Source organism: Ambystoma mexicanum, chromosome 12 (genome assembly GCF_040938575.1).
Source record: "Ambystoma mexicanum isolate Mex_15411 chromosome 12, UKY_AmexF1_1, whole genome shotgun sequence".
NCBI classification, from domain to species: domain Eukaryota; kingdom Metazoa; phylum Chordata; class Amphibia; order Caudata; family Ambystomatidae; genus Ambystoma; species Ambystoma mexicanum.
Window position 1 is genome coordinate 655,558,278 of NC_090936.1, and position 18,670 is coordinate 655,576,947.

The 18,670-nt window shown below is 44.3% G+C and overlaps 1 protein-coding gene across 1 annotated transcript in view; it reads left to right on the forward strand.

The window, feature by feature from the left end:
• The window catches only part of PIK3CG (phosphatidylinositol-4,5-bisphosphate 3-kinase catalytic subunit gamma), a 380,321-nt gene that overhangs the window by 336,144 nt on the left and 25,507 nt on the right, over positions 1–18,670 (forward strand). Inside the window, exon 10 of the mRNA XM_069629131.1 lies at positions 10,159–10,316. Coding sequence (XP_069485232.1) covers positions 10,159–10,316 — 158 coding nt within the window. The remainder of the gene's footprint in view (positions 1–10,158; positions 10,317–18,670) is intronic.

Sequence of the window (18,670 nt, forward strand, 5' to 3'; positions counted from 1 at the left end):
AGCGTGATTGAGATTGGTACACTTGTCTTGTGTAGGGCGGTTGGTTTTTTTGATTTGGGAGGGCTTTGCAGTGGTTTTGGATTTTGTTCTGGGGGAGTTTTATTTTGTTGAGCATGGCGGACTGAATGCTGACACACCAGGCTTTGTCTTTAGTTATCTCGTCAGCGGTAGCCGGAGGAGTGACTAATTCATTAAAGATTGCGAATAGTTCTTTAGCTTGGGAGTTGGCCTTTGAGATCCTATCATTGAAGGAGTTGGATTTTGCTGCTAAAATGGCTTTTTTATATCGGAGGGCTATTTGTTTGAAGAGGCTCTTATTTAGATCACTCAGATCCGTTTGCCAGTTTTTAAGCGACTGGCGCTTTTGAGCCCGCAGGGTTTGGAGTTCTTCTGAGAACCAAGAGTTGCAATGAAATTATTTTTTTTTCCTTCTTGCTTTCAAGTGGGACTATAGAGTTTATGGCATTGGTGAGAGTATCATTGAAGATAGCTGATATTTGGGCCCTGAGAGAAAGGTGGTGCTAGGCAGGGGCGTTTAAGGTGGGGACGCAAGTTGTCTGCGTTGAGTTTTTTAGAACTTCTTATTGTGGCAGGTGGTGCGTGGGTGAGAGTCTTAGGTTTAGGGTTGGTAGGGATGAGGAATTCGATGCATGTGTAGTCCGTCCAAGGAAGGGCGTTGTTTGAGGTAATGTTGGATGCACAGTTTCGGTCCATGACCCAGTCAAGGGTGCGGCCTTTGGAGTGAGTAGGGGTGAGGACTCTTTGGGAGAAACCTAAGTCTGCGAGTTCTTTAGCGTTGCGGCGGATTTATCCTTAGGATCATTGTATCCTAAATTTAAATCTCCTAATAGAAGCATTTTGGAGGACTTTTTAATGTTGTTGCTGAGTCGATGGGAGAGGTGCTCTTGGAAGTCAGCTGGGAGTCTGGGAGGTCTGTATAGGATGTGGATGTTGATTAGATTTTTGGGGGAGAGCGTAAGCTTGGCTGATAGGATATCAGCATTACCAACCCATGTACTATGGTCTGCTAATCTGATGGATAGTGAGTCTTTGTGGATAAGGGCGACTCCCCCTCCAATCCTATCACATCTATCTTGCCTAAGGATGATGTAGCCTGTGGGTAGGGCTAGTACGATGGCTGGGCAGGAGGCATCATTGAGCCAGGATTTGGTGATGCAAAGTAAGTCCAGATTAAGTGTAGATAGATCATTTATCTCGAGGGCATGTGCAGGTAGGGAGCGTACGTTCAGTAGTGCACATTTAAGAGGTGGGTGTTGTGTGCCTTTGATGTTTTTGTTTGTACTAGTATGGGTGAAGTGTGCTTGTTGTGGTGTGTGGTAGTGTGGAGCTTAATGTGAAGTAGTGTAGAGGCATGTTGGGGTGGTCGGGGGTGAGGGGCAGTGCTTATGCTCATCTTAGCATGGGGTAGTGGTGCAGTGTGGGTGCCTAATCTGGTGTTTCTAGTTGTGATGGGTGTGGGTGAGCAGAGTAAATACCTAGGAAGTGATTGATTTCTGAGATTGCGGAGTCTGGTGGCTAGGCTAGGTGGCCGAGACTGTGTGATGTTGTAGTCTTGTGCTGCGGCATGTGAATTTAGTGCCGGGCGCTGGGTGAGGTGTGCTGAGAATATGTGGGGAGGCGTAGCGGCCATTATAGTGAGGGCTATAAGGATGGCGGTTAGGCTGGCTGAGCGGAGTGTGGCAGGGAGAGTGCGGGAGAGTGAAACTATGCTATGAATGGGAGGTGCATTCTTGGGCATCATGATCAAGGAGAGTGGCTGCGTGTGTGTGTGTGCAGCTGGTGTGTGTTGCTGGTATGTGACAGAAATGACAGGGGGATCGTGTGACTAGTGCTAGGTAGTTCAGAGGCAGGGCATAATAGGTGGCAGTTCAACAAAATACAATGCCTAAATTCGATTTTCTAAGTGGGGCAGGCAGAGGCTAAATGGTGGCAGGGCATAATAGGTAGCAGTTCAACAAAATACAATGCCTAAATTCGATTTTCTAAGTGGGGCAGGCAGAGGCTAAATGTGTGTGTGTCCTTTTAATCTTTTAATGTGTTAACACAGCATCTAGCAGCCCCGGACAGCATACAGCACAGCATTTTGACCACAATGGGCCTGGCTACCTCCAAACTTGTGTCCGGGTTCTTTGAATGGGGACTTACCGGGTCATTCCAACCTCGGAGGAGCCGGTAAGTCCCCATTCAAAATACCCATCCCCATTCCCATTCGAGCCCCCATAGGGCTCAATGGGAATGGGGAGGGAGCTAACAACAGGCCCGTAATAATGGGCCCTTTTATTAGCTCCCTGGTCCTCTTGCAGGACCCGCAAAGGACGTCTGGTCTGACCAGACGTTCTGAGCGGGTCCCGCGAGGGAACCTCATAATGCGGCGGTAAGGGGTTAACGGCACCGGCATCCTTAACGGCGCCGTTAACCCCTTACCGCCGCACTTGTAATGACCCCCAATGTCTTTCTCTAGTAGAAAATATGCTAAACCAGTCACTCAGAAGTGTACACATATTTTACCTCGGGTTCTCCTCCCCAGAAGCTATACATCCAATGGAAGGCTGACTACTCAATCTATACATTCCATTTGTTCAAACACTAGACTGCACCATCCGTTTAAAACATGTGACAGTATGCTTCCATGTTCGATGTATTGCGTGATGTCTTTTATGGGAGCAATCTATCTCAAAATGCTTAATTTTATAAATATAATCAAATACAGGCTTCTTATAGATGGTGATTCAACATCTCTGCTATGGAACATGTCAGGGGGGAGAAACACTCGCATTGTGTGGGATAGGTAAAATTGATTACGTTTTGATGAATCCATAATCCAGTAAAGTGGCAAAAGACATTTAAATAACAACATCAATAGTTGCATGTAAAGATCAGAGTGTGTGAGAAAGATCACCCTGGAGTTAAATAAAACTGCCGGTTCTCTCTATATTAACCCTAGCTCTAAAGCTCTGACAAATCCTAAAGTTTTGTCTCCTTTCTCTCACTGAAAGGTGCACATTTAATCTAACATTAATGAATGTTACACTGAAAGGTACAGCCCCTAATGCGAATACAATGTAACATTAATACTATTTCCTGGTCAGGTGGTACATTAGTGCTTACCCACCCTCTAGTGAGATGAAGAAAAGAAAGGAAAGAGGAGGAACGTAGAATCCAGGGTGAGTAAATAGAGAAGAGTATTCCTACCGTGGGCAGAAAGAAAGGAACTCGTAAGAAGGAGAGGAGAAGAGGTGAATCCATTTCAGCAAGTGAATATTAATTGTCTCTCATTCATAGGTCCTCTGAAAACATGAAGCTCTTTATCTGAGTTCTGTCCATACGTAGTCTTTGTATTGAAAGAGATGATAAACCTTGACACTCTATCCAAAAAGCTTCCTGCGCTCACCACCTCTCATAAATCGCAAAGAACCTCAAGTCCTTCATCTCTCCATTATGTGCCTGTGACAAATGTTTTGTGAAAGGGCAGCTAAAATATTTATTTCGTATTTCTCTCACATGTTGTACAATTTGTGTTTTGAGTGAGAATTTGTTGCTGCTAATATACCATATATATTAACACATAGAATACATTGGAGGTTTTACAAGTGATTTCATGATGATCTTATATGTGATGCGTGTTTAGGTATTTGTAAATCCCTTAACACTAGTGTTGTGCTTACATGCCTATTATGTTATGCATTCCTGAAAGCTAACTTTGCTGTTTTCAGCCAATTTGTACTTTCTATTGATCTTGACACTGGTCCTTAAGAGATTTACCTTTCGTATATGTTCTTTTCAGTTTTGCCATAGGGCTAACATTTAGGTCTTAAACAGCCAAGAATACACCTCAATGTTTATTCATTATCCTTTTGATGTTATTGGATCTGCAATTCTAGGAAGCAATAAAGCAAAGAGGTACTCCTGATGGCCCATGTGAAATGTTATTTCTGTATTGCCTTTGATGATCAGAAGTTGTGTCCTCTGTATTTTGCCAATTTTTCCACGATATATTCTAAGACTTTCTTCAGAAACTCTCCGGCATGGATCCTACTTGCAGACATCCGAATCTGTTGTATATAATATAATCTTCTTGAGTGGAGCAATTTCTCTTACACCAAATAAAGCCCTCCACCCAATAGTACAGTCAGTGGTAGTGAAATGTCAATTGGCTTTGATATGGTGGAATGAAAACAGAAGCTCATGGTAAGACGAGATCAGGCCGCCATTTGTATTCACCAGTTTGGTAGATCAACATGGCAATCTCAGTACCTCATTAGTCCAGCGGTGGACTGGCCTACAGGGAACTCTGGAGCTTTCCTGTTGAGCTGCTATCCCATGAGCCTCCTTTGTGTAGGTACCCGATTTCTAGCTCCTCTTGCCCTCTCTCCAAGTCACCAAACCCCTTTCCTTCCATCTCTCCTCATCCCCACATCCTTCGAAGCAAATCATGTGCTATAAATATAGGCATGATCCTAACCCTCCGGTTGGTATTAGGAGGGTCCTCCCTGATCCTTCACATGGGAGGAGAAGTCTGTCAAGGGAATGTGGTGACTCCATCAGGAGAGATGCAGTGGTCATCCTCTTCTGAGGATGAGGTTTCCCTAGTGCCTGAATATTTAATGGAATGTTGTCACAGTAGGGCCTCCCCTCCCTGACTTACCCAAGGGGCCAAGTATGAGAACCCTTTTTGTAAACATGAAAATGATGTATATAAGGGTCAGGTATTTTTGATTCTACTTTGTATTTGGATTATAGACCCAAGAGAAAACCATTACTTCCTTTGAACTCTTCTCTAAAATATACGTCCTATAAATTACTCAAACAGAGTAGATAAAATAACGTGAAAACAAATAAGAACATTATGGACTTCAAGTCACCTAATGCTCTTAGTACTGAGATGAGGAAGAGGAGTTCAGACTTACCCAACTGTAAGGAGCAGTCTAGTTGTTGTAATGACCCACACCTGAGTGGGACCTTTAAACATTTAAAGGCCTTTGAAGTGCAGACCAAAGAGGAGCAGCATGAAGAAGCAGAAATCGGAATCGCCCCTGTGCTGACAGTGGGACGCTGTGCAGAGAACGTAGCGGAGGTTGGATTCCTGTTTTATTCAGAGGACGCGCAGTGGAAAGCGGTATTGAGGCCAGATACCCAGAAGAAGAGAGAAGCTCTCTGCGTTCTGTAACCCGCTCCGGTGTAAGGTTTTCACTAGTGAGCATACAGAGCTGTGAAAGCTCCATTGATGGCCAGCGTGAACAGCGGCAGACTGGCAGGAGCTGTCAAACGCAGAGGGAGTCCCGACAAACGATGAAGCAGAACCGTTGAGTCAGAAGGAGACATCGGGACATACCTGTGAGTTAACCTTATGCAGATGACCCTGGGCCGCTCCGAAGGAGACCTCTGTGTAATAACGAACATTTTGAATACTGAACATTTGAATTTAAGCAAACTGGGCACAACTCTCCTATAAAAGATGCTGAATAGGGGAATATTGTAACCCGCATTGCCAAAGCCAAAAAGGTGTAATAATAAGCAAAGTGAATACAACTTGCCTAAAGGGGGATATCCAATGAGGGAATATTGTAATCTGTATTGTCAAAGCCAAAGAGGGACAATAGTAAGCAAAGGGAACACGACTTTCCTGAAGAGGGATATCCAATACGGGGACATTATAACCTGCACTGCAAAAGCCAAAGAAAACTGAGTGTGACACCAAGGCAATTTGGATATAACAATCCCAGAATAAGACCTTGACGGAGGAAGTTGTAAACCACATTGCCAACAACCATAAGTTTGCATAAATAGAAATTAGAGACTGCCAGAGAAAAGCCCTTCTTGTAAAAAGGATCAAGAGGGAGAGAACTGTAACCGGCATTACCTATGGAAAACAGATCAAGGTGAGAATCGTTGTTCTTTTGTGCAGTATACTTGTGGAAGAAGGTGTATGCCTATTGTGTTGAAAGTCAAAAGACTAAACCGAGAAGCAGTTGTTGATTCGGCTTTCCCCATTGAGGATTTAAATGTGGAAAGTTTGGAACAAGCCTTAGCACAGAGTACAAGTTGTAGTAGTAGGAGTTTTATACTGGCAGGCGAGTAAACCAGGCAGGAAAGGGACAAATAGTGGTTAGACCTGGCTGGCAGGTGGACCAATAAGAAGTCAATTTGAAGTACTGTAAATTCGGTAGAAGGTTGTGGTGGAAAAGAAGTGGCAGTTGCACTACTGTGTTTTGATGAACTGTTGTGGTTGTAAAAAACGGTATTGGCATACTTAATCGTGGCCCAATTGACCTTTTCCAAATTGTACACATTTTTTTGTTCGTTTTTTTAATAGGAATTACGGTCAGTTTTAATTAAATATAGATGTGGGGTGAGGTAAGGGAATAGGTTATGGTGGGATGAGGCGTGGGAGGGTCTCCCCTCTGCATTTTTGAACGAAATAAGAACCCAAAAAAATAGGTACATTCAGAAAAGGTCAATTTTGTTAGATCAAATAGACCTAACCCGTATGTGGCCCATGTGTGTTCTCAGTAGAGGGGCTCACACACCCCTTTGTAATTTTGTAAAACTTTGAGGTTTCACCCTAAGTAACCCAGGGTTATCCAGATGTGGACCCCTTGCTCACTGTGTCTTATAGAGGCTCAGCTTCACCTCACTGATGAGGCCCGACTAGGCCAAAACACGTGTCTAGGTTTGCTGATGGTACTCTTGTTCAAATGAGATTTTCCTGGCATTTCGGTGATGGACTCCCCTTGTGGGCGGGACAATGACTTATATGCAAATGGATATTTCTCCTGTGAAGGGTGCAGTGAGCTAAATCGTGGGTTTAGACACTCCTGAGTGGAAGAAATTCCATAGAACAGGTGCTTTGACCTATGTTCGTTCAGTAGAGGGGCTCCCACATTCCTTTGTAACTTTGTAAAACCTAGAGGAAACTCTCCCCAGGGGAAATTATTTCTCAAAATGTCCACAAGTTGCATTTGTCCCCTCCATCAACACAGTCACTATTCTTGACTTATTGCAGGAACTCTTTAGGAAAAAAATGTTGGTCACAGACAATGGGGTGCAACTAAATGCCCACAAGATAAGGACCTTTCTAGACTCCTGGGGTGTTGTGCACCACACCACTTTACTATACCATTCCCAGGGTAACAGTACGGTGGAGAGTTTAATCGAGTCCTCAAAGACTCCATTTAAGCTGCCATCCGAAGCAAGTTGATTGTGCAGGAAAGAGTGGACGCTTCCCTTCTCACATGATCTCCTACAGCACTACCCTTCAGGACCCCTCAGGACTACTCCAGCAGCGCCTCCCTTGGAGGTTGTACGAAGAAGGCTTGCGGGCCATGGTGGCTGAATAAAGAATCTGACTTACAAATGAATGCCTGAGTAGATACACGAGCATACATACCAAGTTACTTGCCAGTCAGGAAGGCATGTGGGAGTCCCAAGACAAGAGAACTTGGTCCATCTTCCCTGCTTCAAAATAGGGACTGGGTCAAAATCCAGTTGCCAAGTCTCATCCACAAGGGTCAGTCTAGGGTCAGTTCTCTGACCACTGAGTCCCAAGTGTTTGAAGGAGCCACCTGGCTACTGATGGCCGTGTGTTGAATGAGGAGAGGGCTGCCTTGCTTCAAGAATTCAAGTGCATTCTTTGTACCAAGCATAGGGGTGAACCAACAACTCTTCCACGCTATATACCCCTCATTTATTTGAACAATGGATAGTTCTCTGGTCCTTTCCAGGTTTCTTCCAAGGAAGAGCAAAACTCCACCTGAATCAGGGCCCCTCCCACAATTTGACATTGCGTGGCTGCCATTCCTATTCTCGTCCCTCCTTTACCAGGGTTCCACTGACGGGTTTTTATGGATCGGTGGTGCGTATAGTCAACATGAGTTGGGTGCCCCCCCAAGAATTCCCACTAGGCATGTCCATTACTACATTCCCTTCACTTGCCTGCACCTTCCGACCTCTATGTAGTTCATGATTGTTGTGTTGTTTGTTAAATGGGCGAGTGGTGTTGTTACTCGCTTGTTGCCAAGATCATACATGTTCCAGAATGCGTAGTGCTGCTAGCAGGTAGTCTTCTAGGATGGGCACTTTCCCCTACCCAGTGGACCAGCAGCGGTTTGTTCTCTCTATTGTTTTGAATAAAGATCATCTCATATTTTTCTAACCATATGTGTTCTTCAATTTAGCACTAACCTTCTGCTGCAGAACATGTCCGTGGTCCTTATGAATATACTTAATAAAGACCTGGACAGGGAATTAAAAGCTCTGACCAATGCCTATATATGCACGATGACGTTTGAGATTTTAGTGACTTGGTATTCCCTCATGCCATTGCTGATATTATAGCACCTGTTGGTGGAACACTGTATGTGAAATGTGCAGCAACGCTTCTGCTGTTGTCAGTTGGTGCTTGCGTGACCCTTGCTGCCATTGAATTGTTCTCCCAATTACCCCCATGTCTATCTCCTCTTACGTTTCTGTGCTGCTTTGTTGCCACATTACCATTGCCCCCCAAAGAAGTGCCTAGTGTGGTGACCATGTGCTGTTCCATCATGTTAGATCTGACATAATGGAACCTGCTGATGGAACCAGGCATGTGGAGTGTGCAGGTTAAGTTCTGCTGGTGTTGGTTGGGTCTTGCTGGCCCCTTTTAGTGTTCTTCGCCGCCTCCAGTGTCTATCTCCTACCTTTCTCTGCTGTTGTTACCCAAAACACTAACCACTTGTAGTGACTTGGTTGTCTGTCATCTCAGCGCTAATATGATGCAATGAACCTGCTGATGGAAACTAGAAGGTGGAATGGGAAGGGAAAGTTCTGCTAATGTCAGCTGGGGCTTTGGGAGGGACGTTGAAGTGGTGTATCCTTCTTCAATATAGTATTAACTGCATTCAACTAGATTCTCCTCTGATATTTGTCGGAAAAAGATCTTTACAAAGATCTCCAACATTCTTAGAGGTTTACATATTTTTGATTTTGCTTTGATCTGTAATTCTTTTATTTGCAGTGGAGATCCCCTCTTCTTGCTCGGTCCGCCTGCCACCCAGCCCCATTTAAGGACTCAGAGACAAATCTTTTCACATGTAAAAATGTTAACATACTCGAGGCCAAGAATAAACAAAATAGGCAACGTAGGAAAAGAAAACTATAGTTTGCAATCACCATACCCACGAGATGAGGCAGAAAGTATTGTTTTCATTTTAAGTGGGGGCAATACATAAGGGTTATTGCATAAGGATGGGAGAACATCAGAACTACTTTACTTTGTATGGCAGACACAATGGGGAGGTGAAGTAGAGTGTCAAGAATCCAGTTTTTGTTTTAGATTTGGTGCTGGGTAAGAGTTATTTGAGGAAAGAGGGAGATGGGTGTAATATTGCCAGGGTCCCCAATGGCTTGACTGTCCACTCACTGTAATGCTGGTCCTAAGGTACAGATCAGGGGCCAGGAAAGGGGTGTGGGATGGGCATAGACAATGGGAAATTTTGAAAAGGTAGCAATTAAAAAGGTGTTTTCCAGCTTCGGGTCCTGAGCAACATTATAGAAAACGCAAGTATTGTTTCCTTGTTACTGAAATCAAGTGGATAACGTTTGCGTTCTTGATACTTCACCATGTACAGTTCTGTTTGCTATGCTTACCGTCTCCCAATTATTTCATGTTACTCTGTGAAAAGTAGAAATGACCTGGTTGTATTTAACACGTTTCTATCACCATGCTGGTGCTCGCCAAGGGAACTACTCTATCAGAGTATGTTAACTAAATGACCTGAATCTGCCAATATTGGGAGATCAACTTCCTCCTTCCCCACCATCTGTCACTATTTCAGCAATGACAATGCACACAAAATGGAGAAGGCTACTAGCCTGGTTCTCTATGATTTCTGGAACCATTTTGTTCTTGTAGTTTTCCTTGTCATTATGTTCTAACATTAGGAGTATGTGTACAGTCTCTTTAACACAACTTAAAGATGACCCTGGCTCCTTTTTCTGAACCTCATACTTAAGCCACGCCTTCTGCCTATTGATCAATACAAATGTTCACTGAAATCTGTGTGATAGGTGTGAAATTGTGAAAGCATAGTAGAGGTTGTGAAGTTCTAAATAGCAGCTGTTCATGGTACTCTTTTAACCTTAAACTTTTTTTTTCTTCAGGGAATCTTTTCCATATCGACTTCGGCCACATTCTCGGAAATTACAAGAGCTTTCTTGGCATCAACAAAGAGCGGGTTCCCTTTGTGTTGACACCGGATTTCCTTTACGTGATGGGAATCTCCGGGAAGAAGACAAGTCCACACTTCCATAAGTTTCAGGTATGGTGCAATCCTGCTGTTTGCCATACAATGTGGCACGCATCATCCATTCAGTGTGGTTCCCGAGTCTACTGCGGTTAGAACTCAGTGAGCCGCAAGTGCACTGCTTCTCTTGCTTTCCTTTATTGCAGCAATGGATTTAGAAGGACACTTTTGATCAATCAAGTACGAGAGTAGTCCCTCTAATCACAGAATGTGCTCTGCAAAGATTTCACCGTAACATCAGTTTTTATCATTTTTTCTTTCCATGTCTGAAAAGGTGTGATGAGGCGCTGTGCCGAAACTGCACACTGGTGACACAAGATCTAACACTAACCCCATCGGATTCTACAGATGCACTAAACATATGAACATCTAATGGCACTCTGAAATTCCCAATAATATCCCAGAACTAGGTCTGTTATTCATTTGGGATTTCTTCTATGAATCCCACCAAGCATGCAACCAAAGCTGGTCACCTTCCTTCACACACTTTTAACAATATTTGATCAGCAACAAAGCACAGGTTTGACTGCATTACATGCAGCAAGGTGAAGCCCCATATGTCATTGTTTCTCAGAGAGTCCAATTGACCAATGAAAGTGGCCTCATCATTTCTAATTTGCTCCTACCGGTTTGCAAAATAGTTGCCACCAAAAACCCCACAAGCAGAGATAGGGTTTAGCAGTATCTGACCTGTACCTTGTGGTAAGAGACTGACAACCCAGCGCACACTCTCTTCCCATCACACACTCACACTTTCTTATTAATGTTTATGTTTATATGTTTGTATAGCGCCTAGAAACCATATCCTATTTCATTGACTATGATATAACCTCATTGTCTACAGATCACAAATCGCTTATTGTACCGGCTCACTTCTACCTATCATTCAATTTCTCTGGAAGGACCACCTGTAAAACTCAAACAAGGAACCAGTCAATGCCAACCTATTCTTGCCTGAATATGCCCTACAACACACGCAGGTCATCATATTCTTGCCAATAGAAAATACTTGAATGCTTTCTCAAATGTACTGCTTTGGAAAGACGGCATGTCACCCCATTAAGCATACCTCTCTACACGAGAAGTAAACTACAAGACCAGGCCAATGGTACTAGCTTTTCTAGTAACATGAATGATTTCGTGATTTTGACTTGGGGGATCTTTGCACCCTTCTGGAATTGATTTCGGAGTTCCACAGAAGGAACTAGACACAGCTGAATACCTAAGTATGACCTATGACTGGTTCACCCCTGCACCGGACACCTAAAATATGTATGACCTCATCCAACAATAGCAAAACCCTAACTCTTTCATTCCCAAAATGCAAAATGTGGGTTAAGCAAGATGGAAGGAAATGCCACATCAATTACAATCCTATCAACACAATACTGTTTGTTAAACACCTCAAGTACTCTGAGATGGCAATCCATCCTTTTAAATAAATGAAATTAGACCTTGGATGTGCCACCTTGTCAGAATGGGATGTTCAAAATTCTAAATGAAATTATGTTACATTTTCAATTTTTATAATTGTAATTATTAACAAAAAGTAGAAGAGCAAATCTAGAAGCAGAATAGGCAGACACGTAGTAATCATACCCATACCATAGTAAAACTAGAACATTCAATAAGGAAGATTACAAATAGGGTTCCTTCTGTTCTGAGGGGTTTGGCCATTGGAAAGATCCCAACTGGTACCGCAGTCGGACGATTGGGCTCTCTCCGTGCTCATCTGTGTTTGCAAAGGTTTTATGTGGTGGAAAAATGTTTTAAATCAAAAGATTTATGAAAATAAGTATTTAATAAGGGTACCTCTGAAAAACCAGTTGAATAGTTGGTACCTCAATTACATCAGACTGATTGGGTGCATGTCTAACAAGCAGCTTGTCTGCTTATTTCCTTCAACATGGACTGATCCAGCTTTCCATTAGGAGCAGTAGCCTGGGCACCAAGCATTAATATCGGAAAATACAAGTGTGACAATCGTATTCCATTATAGTGATATAGCCCAGGATGTGGCCTAGCACGCCATCATGGGGGACATGACCTCTGCTGGTTCTGCCACTCCTGGGGTTACAGAGGGGCCTACTGCAAGACCTATAATGCAACCAACAACAGCACCAGCTGCATGAAAGACAGACCCAGTCACGAGTCGCTCTTTTTGTGATTCCACCTGGAACCTCTTAGAGGCTACAGGTAGTGTGGTGGCAATGAGAGGCCCCACTTATAGGTGGGGGCATAAGGGACGGGCACTTTGTGAGAGAGCAGTGCTTGCCATTATGCTCCCTCATTTGCCTCACTAACCTGCTGAGGTCCACCTTCTCTCTCATTCATCCCACTCCTTTCGTACAGCACTGCCTCATACTCACTGCACTAAACCCATGTGGGCCTCCTTACAGGCCTCCTAGCGGGCGTGGAGCTCTTTCTTAATGGGCTGACCCCTGGGACCAGCCCTCAAGAAAAGTCTCTTCACCTTGGATTGAGAAACAGAGCCAAACCTGAGGATCAGTGCTACTTTAGGTTTTAATGCCCAAGAGCTCTATTGTCAGTAAGAGGAACCTCCTTACAGAAGCTTACAACAAGTGAATCTTATTTCTAGCAACTATTTTCTAGTGGGAGCCCACTGGCCCACTGATCTGCACCTGCACAATACCCCAGCGGACCCTGCAACCTAAATAAAAATTTTGATGGCCTACCCATCTTAGTCCTGCCTGGTGGTCGATAGGGGTGCCAAAAATCTCCATTGGAACACAGTTTGACTCATTCACTTCCCACTATTGAACTTGTCATTTTCTGTTTTGAAGGCTTTATTGGCTTTTGCATAACACTTTTTCCATTACCCTCACAATTAAAATCACTGCAGGTGTTATTCTGCAAACTGCCCAAATCCAGGTTTATCACCACATACCAGATGCGATAAATTCAGGAAACTACATGGGTTACAAAAAACCTCCCAGTGCGTGCACCTATACTGCTACCAGATGTGGAAATACTGCACATGAGCAGATTAACAGCACACAGTGGCCATTATAGGATATCTATCCATACAGAGTCGCAGCTCAGTAGTGTCATCCACAAAAGGTGAGTGCTAGCATCCTAGGGGTGTACACTATTTTTGGTACAATGCTACCTCCTCTGGCATTGCACTCCTGTCCATGTTGTGCAACAATGGTACAGGCCCACCACTTTGAATCATCCCTCCTTTGTAGTTTGGGGGTGGATAGAGACTGCTACCATTTTGTCCTGCACCGTGTTCCAAAGGCGGCCCTGTTTCTGATGGATTGTTTAGCCATCAGGTGGCCAACTAGAATGGGTATTTCCTTAACCACCACTTCAGCCAGCACTTTGAGCGCCTGCTCAATAAATGTATATATCCATTGGTGCTCATCACCAGCTTTTCATTCCCACACCTCCTGAGTTTCTGTCTTTTTTGCTCTCTGTGTGTCTGTCTCTACCAAGCCCTCTGGGTCTCTCTCTCTCTCTCTCTCTCTCTCTCTCTCTCTCTCTCTCTCTCTTTCTCTCTCTCTCTCTCTCTCCCGTCTCCTGGTCTCTATGCCTCTCACCACCCTCCTAGGTCTCTTTCTCCCCGGTCTCCAGGGTCTTTCTATCCCCAGTATTTTGGATCTTTTTACTCAAAGCCTTCTGGGTCTCTTTCTTACCAGCCTACAAAGTTCCTCTATCCCTAGCCTCGTGGGTCTCTCTCTTTCCAGCATCTTGGGTTTCGCTATCCACAGCCTCCAGGGTCTTTCTCCACCCAATCTCCTGGATCTGTCACTTTGCAGTCTCCTATGTCTTTCTCCCGCCTCCTCGCAAGCAAGCTCCCTGCTCTCCTCAAATTCACATTCTCTTACTTCCAGTCTCATCTTTAGCTCCCCTCCAGCCACTTCCAAAATAATCTCATTCTCTCAAGCACATTCCGTCTACTTGCCTCTTCTCTCCCTAAGTTCCCACTGCCTTCTGCCACAGGCCCTCACTTTTATAGAGCCTTAACCACACCTTCCAAACACTGTCGGAGTTAAGGTGGTACTTTCTCTTCATGTCACACCCTGGCCTCTCCTTCTGGGAGGACTCCTTCAGCCTTAAAGAGCTATGGTGTATGTGTGTTGCGAAACTGTGAGATGACTGTTTGACTGCTTGGGTGGTCGTTGTTAGTTCAGGTCCCACACCTTTGCCTTTTGGTTTTAGATTTTATTTCTGCACCCCCATGAGCGGAGCCAAGGGTTCAGGCACCGCCGCTTTGTGAGACTACTGTTTGTAATAATTTCCCTCAAAGGGACCATACTGACGGACCATACTGACGGTTAGGCCCTTGTTACAAGTCTCTACAATGCTCTTGGGAGAGGTGAGAGGATCTTGTGGTGGGGGAACCACAAGATCCTCTCCATGCCATCCCAGCCCTGCATCCTGTAACAGGTTGTGGCACCTGGCTCCCCTGGTCACTTTATCAGTAAGCCTTATAGACATTGGGGCACACTTTGTTGGCAATGCCATGGGCATTCGGATTGCTAGACAGAGGAGCCACTGGATGATAATTATAGTGAAAAGGGTAATGTTGACACTGATGATTAGTATTAACCAGTGGGTGCCTGTGGAGGGGCCGAAGAACTCTTGCAGACACCCACCCAGCCACTGGAGGCAACTGGGAGGGAGCAGGGTCTACCCATTGATATTCTTCTTAATGCACAACATCAAGCCATCATGGTGGACCTCTGTGCCATGGAACAACGGCAGTACTACCAGAAGGAGCAGGAAAACAGATAGGTTGAGGTGCAGGAGGACATCAGGAAAGCCACTGTAGAGTGGTTTAAGAAGGTGGGGCCACACAGCACTCAACTGTGGGCAGCGATCAAAGGTCTGGCCAAGGCCATCACACTTAATAGCCAGAGAGTCAGGGGGGCCACATCACATGGATTTTTACAGACGTCTGGGATACTCAAGTGAGTCCAGAACTCTCTGGTACAACTTCCAAATGTAGATGTTCGGGAGTCCAAACCATTGACTTGCGTAACACCCATGGAGAGCTCAGTGGCTATCGGCACATCCTGCCGGTCCTCCAGATTGTCAAACATTCCACCTTCAGCCAACTTTATTGTGGGTAAAGGGCATGTTTCTTTTGATTAGTGGGAGCACATAGTTCTGTAATTGGGGGTGAGAAATGTAGGGGTGTGTTTCTTGTTTACAGTGGGTTGTGGTGGGGCTGAGGCATTGTGGAAGGGTGTTTGCAGTTGCTGGATGTAGATGTGAAGGGGTGTGTTGTGAGTAAGTGGGGTGGTGGTGAAGGGTGTGCAATGAAGGGATGAGGGGGGTGTTTGTAGTGTGTGGGGGTGGAAGGGTTCAGGTGTGTGTTAAATGGCTACTATAATGTTAGATGGTATGTTTGTTAGTAAATATGGGTGAAAATGTGCCTTACACAGGACAATAATTTCCAGAAGGCATTGCTTTTATAGGCATACTAGCTGTTCCCGGTGTAACATACGCAGTTCTAGCATATCTTAATGGTCAATATCGGTCGTTAATTCATAGTCACTTCTGTCACCCTTCTTCAGCATAATGGAATTACTACCGCCGATCACTTCTAGGAAGGAGGCATAGGTCCCTGTGACTTATTAATGGTCATCGAAAAGGCTAAACGAATAGGAAACTGCCTTCTTTTGAATTTGTAAGGCATATTTGTATCAGATGGAATGAGAGGCATGTGCGGTATAAGAACAGTATCTTAGTTTAATCCATTGATTACACAGGCCTATATGATGTGTCTTTGTAGACGCGTAATTGTCAACCTTGTTCCATTGGAGAGTCCCCGTGATGGCATAAGATTGTGTAGTAGCATAATTACAGCACCTAGTTTCAGTTTTAGCTCGTGAGGAGGCATTCATCCTACAGCGTTTTGTTCTTTAGAGACTGAAACATTGAGCAGGTAATTAATTGTTCATTGACACTGGAACCGCCGTGCCCTGTATGAAGAGTAGTGGGGTTGGAAAGAAGTAACTTGGAATTATTCAGAATGTTTGCGGTAGTGCAAGTTGAAGGTGACCACATAGAACCGCGCTCATTATTTTTGTTGAAATGATATCTGTTGATGAAGTGGAAAGGCACACAGAGGTGCACATTGCCATTTGGACAGCAGAGGACAACCTAACGCAGAAAAATTGCATCAGCTGATTGTTCAAATGATAGCTGTTTTTGAAGTGGAAGGGCAAACAGGGAAATTTTGCCATTTGCACTGCAGAGGGCAACCTAACACTGATAAATTGCATGAGGTGATTACAGAAATATGCCTAAGCGTTTTATATACATAGATGTTTTCCTTTCAAGTTAAATGGTGAGAAGTAAGTGACCCACTCCCATGGTGTGGCCATAGTCATGTGCAGTAACTAAACCGCAATTGTATTCCTTGCCTAGTCAGCGAGGGTAGAGTACAATTTGTTCAGGGTGATGTTGAAGGAGAACAATATTGACCTGGGCAAGCACGGGAGAGAAAGCTGGCTGTGTCACACCCTACAAAATGTCGACTGAGTGCTAAAATGTACCAGTGACAGAGAAAAGCATCAAACAGGACTTTGAGTAGAAGTGCCTCTCTATCAGCTGCACAATATACATGGTATTGATCCTTTCAAGGCAATAATGGGTGATTCATTGTATCTCTGGGGATAGGTTCTCTGGTCGTTCTTTGTATGGTCCTCTCACGAAGGTTGGGAGAGCCATATGTATAGCCTGTGTATCATGTGTACTCGACTGGCAGTCATTACCACCAACTTAAAGCAGCAAGTCAATGTTGGAGGTATTTCTGGTGTTATTTGGCAGTTTTAGGACTCATAATCGTGCAGTATTTACCACATGCTGACTTTCATAATTTCTGCACACAGTAACTAGTGCATACAATTTCTCCCCAATACTATGTGCATTAATTTGACCCACTCTGTAGCTAGTATTTTCGCATGTGGCAATGTACTCTGGATCATGCAGTCAGATAAAGATAGTGGGTAATTGTGAATACCACCTATTTTACCATTACAGCACTACTTATATTAAGGCCCTTTGTCTAAATGTGGGAAGATCAAACTTAGAACTGGAACTCTGAGTAAAAATGAAGGGAGACTTCCATTAACCAGCTATGCCTTCATGCTGTTCTTCCCTCAATCGGGTCTCCCTTTAGGATGTTTTCTCCTGAAATGGGCATGAACATGCTTAATCAATCACACGCTCTCCCAATCGTTACTTCCCCAGTCAATCAACTCCACCCACCAGCAGCTTGGTACTCACTAAAATGTACCTAGTTAATTAATCCCAAAATTAGGTGAAACTTGCAAACCCGCTAGTCCACCTACAGACTCAACCACTGCTTGAGTGCAAAAAAACAAAGCAAATGTATACTCTGTGATTCATATTTGCCTTAAAAGCCGAGAAGGCCCTAGTATTTCAGTGGTAAATCCACCGAAATACTGCCAAATGGAATTACTGTTATTGCCACTTGGTGCTGCAGATTTATAGCAGATTTATAGCAGGATTACAATTAGTGGTAGGCAGGATTAATCCCCATTTTTTGGAGTCTGTTGGACTCCATGAGGACTTTGGAGGAATTACCAGCAGTGGAAATTCCGCCAGCGATAATTCTGGCGATTTTGCCGTTTTTTCCCAGTAAGGTGGAGGCTTGCTGGAGGAAAAGCCTCCACCTCACCTCCAAAGTTGTAGTACTGTGGTGCGGTAATGCAGCGGTAATACAGTTTAACTGCATTACCACCGATTTTTCCTACACTGCTGTGCTCATAATGAGGCCCATAGACTGGAGTATAAATCATGAACATTGGTGTTTTTCACCTTTGTGCTACATTATATAGTGATAAATATAATAGTTATTCCATCAAACCAAAACATTCAACTAATGTGGCGACCTTGTAACAGCTGCTGCCTGCACCAGACCTGGTTGAAGAGCCTATTAGGTGACCTTGCATAGATTAGATGTCCCCAGGCCTTCAAGGGGAATGGATAACATTCCTTGTCCCCCCAGAAGGGGTAAGCACCATTCAATGCCACAGAGGTTGTTGGATACTGAGACATATGCAGACCCCGACAACTTGGTCTCCGCACACTCGACCCACACTGATGAATTTGACAATTTCATCATATCTGATGGGGAACCAGATGATATTCCAATCATTTCCAAGATGGCCACTATGTTCGGCCTTGCGCCGGAGGAGCAGAAAAAGGGGAGTGTGCTGTACCAGCACAGAGAGCAGCGCAGGAAATCTGTCATGTCTATCCCGCTGTTGGAAGACATCTGGGAGGATGGCCTGATTACCCTAGTGCATCACGCGACCGCCCCAGCTAAGAAAGACCTGGTTAGACGAAAAGTACATAGCCTCAGAGAC